The sequence below is a fragment of the Gobius niger genome (genome assembly GCF_951799975.1).
Source record: "Gobius niger genome assembly, chromosome: 11".
NCBI classification, from domain to species: Eukaryota; Metazoa; Chordata; class Actinopteri; order Gobiiformes; family Gobiidae; genus Gobius; species Gobius niger.
The window spans coordinates 18475111-18488658 of NC_136862.1; the positions used below are offsets into that span (position 1 = coordinate 18475111).

Sequence of the window (13548 nt, forward strand, 5' to 3'; positions counted from 1 at the left end):
TAGGCATTTGTAAAGCATTTGTCATGTCAGTGAGACTTCTAATGATTATGTTATTTACCAATGCATTACAAACAGCCTGAAGTGAAAATTGTACTACGTTTTGAACTATTATTACATAATGCAGCTTAAAGGAACAGGCCACCGTTTTTCCATACTGATTTGTTCTTACCTGAGCTTAGACGAGTTGATGCGTACCACGCGTGTGCCCAGACATGCAAAAAGACAAAAGATGTTGTTAGCATTTAGCCTCTCCTCCTCCCCTCTATGGGGCCAAATGGGGGTGAAGTTAGAAACGACTGAGCTCTTCCACGTTTTCCCTATTTAAATACAGTTACGTGAAAAGTTACACAATCCAAGTCTAGTTACACCGAATTAAACATGTGGATTTTTTAAGCGGATAAAAAGGGGAACTATATTGTAAGGCGTAATAACACCTGAGGAGCAGCGCTGATGTCGAAGTGCTCCTAAGGTGTTATTACGCTCTACAATATAGTTCCCCTTTTATCCGCTTAGCTTGGTCGCTTCTAATTTCACCCCCGTTTGGGTCCGTAAGACTGTGCTGGGAGAGGCTACACGCTAACAACATCTTTGGTCTTTTTGCACATTTCACAACTTGTAGGATCACTTTTGCAAAAATGCTTGAAAATGTTTTATAATTAGATGCACAGTGTTTTTTCCTACATGTTTAAGTTTGCATTCACTAAAGGAAGACAAGCTACATTTTGTTCCATTTCTAGAAATAAAATCAGGTATAGTTCCTTTAAGGTATAATAACAAAAAAGGCCAATATGAAGCAACTCATTTTTTCCCCTCTCTTCAGGTGACTATCCTGGTAGACGGGATCCTGACAACCACGGGCTACACCCAGGAGGACTACACCATGCTGGGCTCGGACGACCTCTTCTACATCGGGGGCAGCCTCAACACGGCCGACTTGCCCGGCTCTCCCATCAGCAACAACTTCATGGGCTGCCTCAAAGATGTAAGCACCGCACGAGCGCATGACCTCTCCACCCCCATCTCACCAGTGGAAACACGATCCCTCCCCCTCCCAATAACTACAGCATATAGAAAATCTCCGCTCGCATTCAAAGATCGATCGTACCCGTGTAGGGTGTTTGAAGGAGAAACATTTGCAGCTGCTAGGCGCGCGGCACATATGCATTTATGGGTACCTCTGGGATTCCCTCGGAAAATGGAGAGCTAATAATCAACACAAGCACTACCTTCTCACACATATGCTACTTCTACGGATTTGTGATGCTGCCTCTATTGTAGGGGTATCTTTTGTGCGTCATGTTCCTGTCACAGAGATTACTTCCAGCAGAGATGTACTGATGATTACACTTAAGTACAGAGTATGAAGCAAATTAATGCTTAATGCCCAATTTGAACCCAGTCTAACAAATTTTTAATGAGCTGGAGGCTGATTTAAAAAGGAAATTATGCGATGTGGATTCAAAGTCAGGGAAAATGTCATACTCGAAGGAGAAGTGAGTCAATCATGCTGCATTTTACAATAAAAAATCCATTAGCATGAATGTCACAGCGGCGCAGAGGCAGATACATCCTTTCTTTGGGTCATCTCCTTAAACAAAGACTCTATAAAAAGCTATACATCCACTACTGCATGCATAAATAGATGTTTCATTAGGTGCCATTTGCCCCTAGTGAATCCAGCGCTTTCAGAGGGGACTGCTGGACAGCAAGGGCAGAACTAGGAGCCTGCAGACATAAAGGAGATCCAAATGCACCAAGCAAAGGGAGGGGAAAAGCCTGACTAAGCTATAGTAGCAGCTGCAGCAGGTATGAGAAATGGCAGTAGCTGTAGCCGTGGCGCTATGAAAACTAGCCACATTACTGCGGCCTCTGTGCTGCTGCTTCTGTTACACGCAGTGATTCCAGTTTTGTTTGTTGGTAGATCCTGCTCTGTACAGGCAGGGGAGTGTAAAAGGCTTCATTATCACAAGAGCTTTGTTTTCAAGTGCTCACATCGAGAATCAACTCAGGAAACCAGCAGCGGCACTTCTGATTATACCGTTCATCTGACAGAGCTCACACTTCACCGCACGGTTAAGACAGGGGCAGACACATTCACACAGCTGGTGGTGACTGTGAGTCAGTGAAAGAAGTTAAAAACGGAACTCTAGGAACTGATCTATAGTTTTAATTTGGAGTTCATTTAGAATTAAAGCATTTATCTAATACTAGACTTTGTATCTTGCCATATTGACCCACTGTAATAACCATCTAGACCAGACAAGGATACTTTTCATTTCCATTATAAACAGAACCCTCAACTTGTGTCAAAACTAAGTCAACGTTGACACTCATTTGGCTCCTGCTGCAATGTTTTTGTGACATCATCTGCATACCCTCTATAGAGTCTCTATCCCTAAATAGTGTGATGTAACCTTTGGTGTAACTGATCTACAGCCTCATGCCTGACCAGTTATATCACCGTTTGGCATAAAAGAGCCACTTAATTTCAGTATAGATTTTGTTTCAATTTATTATAGTTTAGAATTATATTTGGACCTTTTTCATTAAATGTTGGACGTTAAAACCCATAAAGCAGCGAGCCCTTTTCAGCCTCACTCAGTAAATCTCAAAGTGGCTCCAAAAGTGGCACATAATATGACTCGAGGGAAAGATGCATTAATGTGGGATGAGAAGATATTTAACAGTTTTTCCCACAAAATTAGGTTGTTTTATGCACTAAACTAAACACAGACTTAAACAAGCTTGTTAAAACACTCTTACTGTAATAGTGTTTGTGAACAAAATATTCAACATTAGCATTTGAAAAGCTTTCTGTGTTTTGTGAATTATTCTGCATAATGATTATGCGTGGTTTGAGTTATTTCTGGACAGGTTATTGTGGTGGCACGGCTGCCAAAGCTACAACCTCCGCTCTGTGGGCGACTGAGCTGTGCCCTGTTCACACTTACACAGACAGCAGCATGACAGACGGAGGAGTCAACACAAGACAGTCAGGCCGAATGATCAAATAGCACCAAGCAGGAAATCCTCCAGGCTGGTTCAAAGATGTGTCACTTTAGACCAGCCGTATGACCTATTCTTTGTTTGGGTTTGAGGGTAATAAAGGTCAGTATGAAAAAAAAATAGTCTTACAGCCATGATAGGGTCTGTGACTTCATTATTCAAATTAAATGTGTTAATAGAGCACTTTTCATACCAGTCAATGCAACATGTAGTACCCTAAATAATTAACGGAGGTCTTCAAGTGCTTGTAATTAGTCTCATGGTCATTAAAAATGTACAGCTTTTATGCAAAAATTTCAGAGATTCTTACCACATGTTTCCACATCAAAAACATACATGGATTTCTGTAATGTACATCATTTGTTCATCTTTTGAGGGGACTATTTGAAGTTAAGTTATGCCATGCTCCTCCCGAGGTCCAGCTCCCCCCGAGGCCCAACTCCCAATCAGCACAGCTTATCCCTTCTTCACATTGCCCTGACAAAAACATCAGCCAAAGCTTCAGTACTACAAAACACCTCGCTGCGCTCTGATACTACGCCGATGTCCGACAGTAGCTACAGGGCCGGCCCTGGGCATAGGCGACGCAGGCGGCCACCTAGGGCGCTATCTGCTGGAGGGGGGCGCAATAATGTGCTTTAAGTTTTGAAACCCATGCTCCCACCAACTACAGTCGGGAAATCCAATAGAAATTTTATGGGGAACTGACCAAATACTTTTTTCCCCCCGCTTTACAACATCGCAGATATTTGGACATAACTGTAGAACAGAAAGTGATAGAGACTTGTGGTTTCAATCTTTCAAACGAGCCCTCCTTGGTCCTTCTACCCCTCCAGGGAGCTGTGTAACATCGGGATGAAAATTTGTACATTCACTTCAGAAGAAGAGGTTCCTCCTCCATTACCTGCTGTGCATGGTTCATGATGCACATGTTCTGATTTGTTTTTTTAATGAATAGGTAGCTATAACATAATGTAACAATGATAATCATAATAAAATAAGATAAAAGTAGCCTTCTCCATATCCTAGGTGTGACCAAAAGGATTAAAAAATAAATAAATAAATAAAAACATCTTGAGAATGCTATTTGGGTCAAGAAACACACAGAATTATAGATTAAAAAAAACAAGTGAATATTTATGTCCCCCCCAAAAGTTCTTGCCTAGAGTGCCAAATTGGCCAAATTCGCTACATTCACGGAGCTGGGGGGTTGTTTTGAAAGGGAGCGATCGGGAAGAACCACTTTGGGATGAGACAAAATCTATAGCGCATGTTGAACCCGGAAGCTAGGCCAAGGGAAACGCTGAATACGCTGTTAAGGACAACCCAGGTGGAAGCGACCAAGAGGTGTTTGAAATAGTTAACAAATATCTGCAAAAAGCAAGTTCTTGGCATTACGTTTGTTCCTCTTTATCCTATAATGACTGAACACTGCCTATATAATTTGAGACTCCATGTCTGAGCAACATGATTAAACTACTTAAACCAGGGGAAGTCTTAGCGTTATTGGTGGTAGCGGTGGGTCTGCAGAGTGTGATATGTGCGTATTGAATGTGTGCAGTCTGCAGCATGACTAATCTGTGATGATAATAGATGCGAACGCTGCCGGGCCAGGGCCATCGGGTTCATCAGGTACAGCAGAAAGATCCCGCTTTAGGAGAATGTCAGCGCCACCGCTAACAACAAACAAGGAAGGGACCAATTTGTCTTTGAAGGCCTGCTCTGTTTATCTGTGAGCAGTGTTTGTTTGTGTGCGTCTACACCTCAGCTACAGGCCACAGCTCTGCAGACACTGCGGACAGACATCACCTCCATGCAGCGGAAGCGTTATGCTTATTGTTCCACCTCCGTGACCTTGAGAAAACATAAACAGATGCGACTTCAATGTGAATATTCATATTATTCTATATGCAGTGAGTTGGAAATCTATTGCTTTGTTTAAATGTGTGGGTCTTAGAGGAAGAATTTAAGTAATGGCAAATGTGTAATATGTTGGCTTCCTAACATAGTTGCCGAGGTTTTATTAAAAAAAAAAAATAATTGGAAACTCTCAAAAAGATGACTTAGCAACAGGTTTTTTTTTTCTTCTAGTGGTTGTAACAAACCTTCTGATTGGTTCAATACTTAGCCAATGACAATGAGAGATAAGATAAAGATAAAGCAGTGTTTAGAGAATTATTCTGTCAGGCTAGCGATTTGAAATATACATTGTAGCCACATTTTAAATATCTCTAACACGCCATGGCAGTACAAATACTGGTAGTCTTTTTATAGCTTGGAGTTTGACACGTGTGAGGCGTGTTCGACAGTTGCTGCTTGCCACACTTTCTGTAGCTGAAATGTAGCTCACCTGAAAAATGGTCACAGCCTGTTTCGTTTCTAGCTAGTATATTGCACTTTTGTATTAGTTTTCATTTTTCATTTAAACATTTTATAGTTGAGGTTTAGAAATGACGCATGTTCAGTCCAACTGCCTATGAAGAATAATATACATTTTCACTGTGCTTAAGCCTGTTTAACCCAATCTACGTCCATGTGTGACATTTCTAGTTGCAAACAAAGCCAGCATTTCAGGCTAAAACATAACTGACTCCACGGATCATCTTTCCTCCTGTTGGAAAAATTGGCGTTACTCTCATTTCTCAATGGTCACTTTCACCATCTGATTCGTGTGCTTAATTAGTCACAGTGAGGCAGTGTGAAGTGTGATGTTGGCTCAAATTGCCTCGTGGTTCTGCTGTTAGCACTTAGCTTTAGCGTAGCGCGCCGTGTCACCTCAGGCAGTGACGGGCCGTAGTGTGATGTGGCAGATAACAGTGCACTGTGGGAGACTTGCAACTGATGCAAAATGAGACAAGGATGCAGGTGGCCGGCCATGAATTTTAATGAGGAGGAGAGTGGTGAAGAAACAGCTTTGCCATAAACACATAAATGACCTTAAAAAGTTTTAGACAAACACTATTCGACCTGTTGGCTGTGAGTCATTTGCAGACTAAAAGAAGTAGAGGCAAAACGGTGACATTTTATATTTCACTCTCAATCTGGGTTGATTGAAGCACAAATGAAATACTCACCAAAATATTGACACCATCTAGCAACAAAAGCACTAGACTAAAACCAGGTTACAGGATTATCTGCTGATCCTTTCTAGTTGTAGTCCAAATATGGTACTGTATTTGGACCAATCAAAGGTACAAATCTTTTTTTTCAACCTTGAATTCGCGGCATTTATCTGTCAGTCTAAAAATAAACCGTACAACACTAATGACAACACATGTAACATATGCGTCTGTAGTACGTGAAAATTGCTTTTATTCATTTGTTATTTTCATTCTATCCGTTGGAGGAATAACAGTGTTTTGTTGTCTGCGTTAAGGATCCAGTCCTCCGGTGTCAAAAACAGGGACATTTGCTGTAGTAAGGTAGCACTGACTCAAATGCATTTTTCATTATTATATATAATACAGCAATGGTAAATAATCAATTCCACCTCTCCTCCGCCTACTACCTCTGCCTGGGCAGCAATGGACTGTTTAATTTTTCATATGAACTCAAATTATTTGTCTGTGTGTGGGTGCTGTGGAGAGAATGCTCCTCCTATAAATTTAAGGCGATTTCGAGTTGAGTATTCCTCCGTGAATAGGCCGGATTTAAAACGTTTAAATTTGCATCTTGATCAAAACACATCGCTTTCTTTGTTGCTTTGTTTTGCCTTGTTGTCTGGACAGATTGGTAGCCAACAGTGAAAACAGATTCAATGTAAATCGAACATTATTGTGATGAAAGATGGATATTATGAATAATAACAGGCAGCTCAGTGGGTCTCCTGCATGTTTCCTCTGTCACTGTCGAAGCGCAGTGTGAGGCCACCGCAATCTCCTTCCAATAAAACCGCGCTTATATTTTCATCATTTGCTTCTTAACTCACATAATTAAAGATATCATCTTGTTTAGCCCGACTCTTTTGCCGAAATTGCATTAAAGTCATCTGGGCATTTCTAATCTCAGCCTGCGCGTGATTTGATATTTTTTTCCCTCTCCTCTCTGCCAGCTTCCCCTGATTTATTGATAAGTAATATTCACACTGAAATAGCTGTCATCTCACCACCATATCTCTCCGGTTTTATTAGGTGGTCTACAAGAATAATGAGTTTAGGCTGGAGCTGTCACGGCTGGCCGAGCTGCGTGACCCAAGGATCAGTATCCATGGTGATATGAAGTTCAGCTGTGAGAGCGTGGAGGCCCTGGAGCCGGTCACCTTCGATAGGCCCAACTCCTACCTGACGCTGCCCAAGTGGAACACCAAGAGGACGGGCGCCATCTCCCTGGACCTCCGCACCAGCGAGCCCAGCGGTCTGCTCCTCTTCGGCCATGGCAGTCTCAAAGGCACCCAGACTCCCCGCGCAGACTTCTTCGCCCTGGAGCTGATGGATGGCCACCTCTACATGGTGATGGACATGGGCTCGGGCAGTGTTAAAATGAAAGCCAGTGAGAGGAGGCTGGATGATGGCGAGTGGCATCATGTGGACTTCCAGAGGAACGGGCGCAACGGTGAGAGAGAATTGTGTTGAATTTATGCAGCAACAGGAAGCCTTCTGTCTCATACTTCTGTCACTGTGTTGTGCTAGTTTTGAGTTGCTGAGTAAAAAGGGTTCCAAGCTGTGAAATTGCCATATGCCACTGCTGATGCAGTCATACTGGCATGTTCATGCTTTTTAGTCACCGCGGTGAAACACTCCTATCAGTTTTTAATTACTGCAATATTTTTAGCTGCAGTAATCTTTGCCTGACATTTATAAACCTGTTAAATGCTTTCACAAGTGACCAATTAAGTTTGCTCACCTTAATGGGGATCAGCCTGGCTTTTTGGCATTATCAAAAAGTGCTGCTTCACCTTTTCAAAAGTGCATTCACTTCCGACAATCTGAACAGATAAATTACACTGTCATAATTGAGTTCAATGATTTTTACTTTCCACACGTGTGATTTAGTGTTGGCAGTGCAGTGTTTTTGGATGAGCAGAGCCTCCTTCCTCATTCTCACAGTTTGTTCGCTCCTCTCACTTAGCACATCCCACTCACACCTGCCTCTGTGATGTGCCATGAAACACTGTACTGACTCATATGATGCTCCCACAGGCTTTATCTCGGTCAACAGCCAGAGCATGCCCTTCTCTGCCAACGAAGGAAGCGAGATCTTGGACTTGGATGGAGACATGTACCTGGGGGGTCTGCCTGAAGACCGAAACAGCATCATGCTCCCCCCGGAGGTGTGGACAGCCACTCTGAGCCTGGGCTACGTGGGCTGTGTGCGGGACCTCTTTATTGATGGACAGAGTCGTAATCTGTGGCGTCTGGCTGAGGTGCAGAGCGCTGCAGGTGTGAGCAGCCTCTGCACCAGAGAGACGCACGTCCGGTGCCACCGAGACACATGCGCCAACGGAGGCCACTGTCACGAAGGCTGGAACCGACACATCTGTGACTGCAACGGCACTGGTTTCATAGGCCCTAACTGTGAGACAGGTGAGACTCCAGAAGACTTAAGGATATTTAGCTGATTATGTACTGTCTGGGTATGGTCTGCACCTGCGCAGTGTTTGGTGATAAACCCTCTTTTACACCTTTAATTACTAGTAACACCCTGAAGTCTTCAAGATAGGTGTCAGAGTAATGCATATCTGATTTATAGTAATAATACGATACATTTATATTACTAATAGCAGGTTGTTGGCATGAATAGGGCAACCATACGTTCAAAAATGATCAGGATTTCTGTAACTAGAGCTTAATTTTTTACACATTGGAAAAAACGCATTACAAAGATTAAGCACATTCAAAGATCTCTTTGTAAAATGACCTCTGCGTGACTAAAATTGTCATTATTTAAGATCACAATGTACTGAGGTATTCAATGCTAAAACATTCTTTGTAAGCTGTCGCCATCAATGCCTCAGGCTATTATACATTCTGCTTTGTACCACCAGGTATTTGTATTGACAATGAAAAACCTAATGACATTGTAAAAAGAGAAAAATGCTTCTATTGAACAGTACAACTTATTTTGTTCCCAAACTTGAACTTTTGCAAAAGAGACTGTTCCATTAACTGTATCAAGCACTTTTTGTAAAGAGATAATTTTAGGTTATTTCAGGATCAAAGTGGCACTAAAGACTTGGAAGTCATCTAAGGTTTAATAGAAAAATTACTTCTCTTTCCCTATCTCCAAAATGACAGACTGCACACTTCTGAAAGGACAGCTACTGCTTTCAATTATGGCTCAAAATGTAGAAGTACTTCCACAGCGGAGATCCCTGCCAATAAACACATCAAGAAATAGCATCATTTCACAACCACTGCATACCTCACATGGAGTAATCCATTACGTGTATGTTGAAATGACAGATCTCGTTAATGAGCTAAAGCGTGGGAGATTAGTAATGACAATACAACATGTTGTTCCCATTAGAGTTGTTCCCTCAGCGCTTTACTGCATTGGTGCCTACAGTGTACTCATTCATTTGTACACGTCAGTAGCATGAAGATGCCATTACTCCACACAAGTACAGTGCTGCTTCATTAGCCTGAATCATGCTGAATTTATTTTGCAGATGGCTCTCTCTCACACAAGCCAAATTAGCCATTGGCAGCGAACAGTATGAGGGATATTTCAAAAAGAAAGAATCCCTCTTGTGCTACTCTGTGATGGGAATAAATCCTTCGGAAATTTGACCACAATCTCGCTATCATCTGATCCTCTGGGCCTTTTCTGCCATCTGCTGTGACAAATGGAAACTGCAGTGTAAAGTATCACCAGAGTGGTGTGCTAAAATGAATGAGGCTCATGTAAAACAATGAGGTTATTAAAGGCAGTAAACAGTGGTTTAACTGGTTCTGTTGTATGGTTTAGCGACAGTGAGGACAGACAGGAATAGGAAAACTGATGCATGGGAACAATTCTGTGGCTTAACTTTAATTTCACATTTATTTTTAAGAAGTGTCATGAATTTACATATGTAGGCACAAAGCACACAGTTTACAATGCAGTTGTAATCAAGTAATTATAACAGTGGCTTCAGTGTGAGATTCAGAATTTGGTGTGAGGGCGACACATACTGTACGTCCAAATGCCTTTTGCTGAAACACCAAAGTTAATCCAGTACCAATAAAGGAGCCCTCGTAGTCCTTTGGTCAGTAGGATCAGCAGGTAAATGCCATCTTCACTCATATAGAGAAGTACCATGGTGAAGACTGTGGAGGTAAAAATACTGCCCGGGTCAGACTGTAGATGAGAGCACACTTTAAACAATAATCAGCGCAGTGCAAAGAATACTTATAATAACACCTTTTACGGTATATGATGGTGCAGAGGGACTGTTCCAATGTACCTTCATTGAGCTCTACAGCAGGCCCAGATTAATTTCAAACTATAAATGTTATCGTTTCACATATCCGTTCAGATGTATTGATTTATTTTATGAAGTACATAGTTGATCCATTTATGTTTTATTTATGTATGTACATTATTTTGGTTTAAGTCTTTGTTCATAGCAAGGATTGTTTTTTAGATTGGATTGAGTGTTTGGACATATGTACGTATTGGTTTATTTGGTAGGGACAGTGCATGTTAATGAACACACCATATAAGGAGCAGTAAAAGACCCTGATGTGTGTGGTCTGCTGGAAAACCAAAGAGGATATTTAACGATGTAATAAAAGCACAGAGGATGCAGAGCATAGCTAAATTGGAGCAGGTGATTCACCTCCAGTTTAGGCAGAACACAAATGCTTTCCCAAATCCTGTTATTGTCTCTAACCTGCTTTGCAATTTTCTCCGGTTAATTGATTTTTGCAGAGGCTACAACAGTCAGTTACGACGGCAGCATGTACTTGAAGGTGGTGCTACCCCGGACGCTGCACACAGAGGCGGAAGACGTGTCCCTCCGCTTCATGTCCCAGAGGGCGTTTGGGCTGCTCTTAGCCACCACCTCGCAGCAGTCGGCCGACACTATGCGCCTGGAGTTGGATGGAGGGAGGGTCAAACTCACTGTAAACCTGGGTAATGCTGCAGAGCCACAGCAACACTAATAGTTGCTTTTGACCTTTAAGGACCTGTCACTTATAGCACTCATGCTATTGTTTTTGTGTCAGATCCCTCTCATATCCATCACCATACACAGCAGACAAGTTGCCTAATGAAGCACACTTCTGTAGCACTCCAATACATCCCAGTGATGTGCAGTGTGTAAGATCAACATTTGAAATAGAGCTAATACTTGCAATAATACTTTGTGATGAAGAAGCTGAGTAGTGGAGAGAGACCATTTGAATCTCGCACCAACTTTACAGTTAGCTTTAAAATGTCAAATTTCAATAAGAAAGAAAAGCATTTCTTTATAACCAACATTAGTAAAAAAAATAAATAAAAAAAAAGTAAATGATCAAATAATCTTGTGTTGTCTTTTAACCAATGGCTTTTGATGACTTTTTATTCAGTGATGAATTCCAAATTTCAGCAAACATAATGCTGGCCTTTGTCACAGTCTTTTGAAGAGCATATTAGCGCATTATTCATATGCAGTGTTAAATGGCTTCAAAAATAACCCTTAAAATGCATGAGGAATAATGGTGACTTTTTTGTCATTGCGGGAGCCAACCTCCTACTGAGATTGGCTTAGTAATCATCCACAATTCAATAGAAAATGACTCATACCTGTGTTTCTTATCCGAAACTGCAGACAGCACACTGTTTGTTTTGTGCGGCGGTTAAGAATGGAATTTGTGCGTTGCAACCAGAATAATAAGCCTATGGTTTGAACAAAGGAGAGGTTATGACAGACAGCAGGAGGTAAAGTGTCATGTAAGGCAAAGCCGTCACACACAAGAAGTATTGGCAAAGTACAGTGAAGACAAATGAATGGGAGGGAATATTTCTTCTGTATGCTGCTAGTGACTGAAAAAGAAGACCTTCAGTTCAAGGGCCGTAGCTGCATTTACTGAGCTGCAATAGTCCAGGCCGAACAACTGCAATGAGTCCACCAACAACATGAAAAATGATTCTATAATAGTAATCACACAACTTCTAAATCGTCTTTGTCCAATCGTATCGTAAATCACATCGCTGTCTGTTATCTTAAATAATAGATAAAAGCGAGAGTCTGATTAATCCCTTGAGGCTGCTCGTGCTTCTTTAGGCAACGGTTGTGTGTATGCATATTTCTGCCTCTCTATCTCTCTCTCTTTTTTCCTCACTCTCTTTCTCTCTCTCTCTATCTCTCTCTCTCTCTCTCTCTGGGTTCATCCTGTGGTCAGGCCCCCTCTGACCACTGGGCTCTTTCTTTCAGCCCTTCAACGGCTTGTCTGCAGTTCAAGGAGGAGGCAGTCACAGACCAGACTATCATCACATAGAAACCTATTACCATTTAGACGCCCCCCGCCCCTGAGTCGTGACCATTCTGCGGCCTTTCCATCCACATACAGACTATAGCGGCACAGTATTACACAAAAAAGCAGTATGCAATCAGTTTTGTCATGTAGTGTAATGTCAATTTGCTACATACTGTATCTATCTATATGTATATATCTCGCTATATAGCCAAGCCTTTACCTCAGTTACTCAAAACTTGAATTACTCTAAAGCAGGGATCTCCAACAGGCGGCCCGCGGGCCACTTCCGGCCCGCAAGAAGGTTCAGTCTGGCCCCTAACTTGTAGAGCATAAATTGTAAAAAATGTAATGTAAAAAAAAAGTAAGTCTCTAGCCCAGGAGTCACCAACGTGGTGCCCGCGGGCACCCAGGGGCCCTTTGGGACATGTCCAGTAGCCCTTGGGACTTTTTCTAAAGTGTAAAACACTTCATTTTCTTGAATCTAATTCTTAAAATTACAGTTATTTCGGTTCTTGTGACTCGGTATGAGTTTAAAATAAAGCTATTTTAATATAATATGGGGTCAATATCCTATACGTGAAAAGTGTACGTTTAAGTCTTTAGGATTTGTTTTTAACTGGTAGCCCTCGAACAACTTAATGCTCTTATAGTAGCCCTCAGCTGAAATAAGGTTGGTGGCCCCTGCTCTAGCCCATTCCTGTGCGGAGTTATGAATTTTTAAAGAATTGACCAGAATTCTCACTCCAGCCACTAGGGAGAAGCCTCAATATAGAAACAAAGAATTCCACATGTCTCCAGCAGAGGGCACTGACATAATCAGAGATTAGGATATAAACAACACATTATTGCCACGTGGTAAATGGACAGACAGGGTTGCAGTCCGGCAAGGCTCATTATTCATTTATTGAAAAAAGTTTCCTCAATAGCATATTCCCAATCAAAAAATAATTTACTGGAATTTACTTTTGTTTATGGAACCCGGCAATACACTCCCAGTATAATTTGGCACCCAGGGAAATTTAGTTAGAGACCCCTGCCCTAAAGTCACTGATTTGAAAAGACTCAAAATAAAGAATTTATTTGAGTTCAACATTACGAAACAGACTTTTTGTCCTTGGACACTGAGTAGCTGTGCTGTGCCAAGCCTTGATAACACATA

General features: G+C 41.7%; 1 protein-coding gene across 1 annotated transcript in view; it reads left to right on the forward strand.

Moving 5' to 3' along the window:
* nrxn2a (neurexin 2a) overlaps positions 1-13548 on the forward strand; it is a 147455-nt gene that overhangs the window by 64986 nt on the left and 68921 nt on the right. Inside the window, 4 exon segments of the mRNA XM_079566610.1 lie at positions 821-982; positions 7137-7557; positions 8145-8528; positions 10858-11061. Of these exon segments, the coding sequence (XP_079422736.1) occupies positions 821-982; positions 7137-7557; positions 8145-8528; positions 10858-11061 (1171 nt within the window).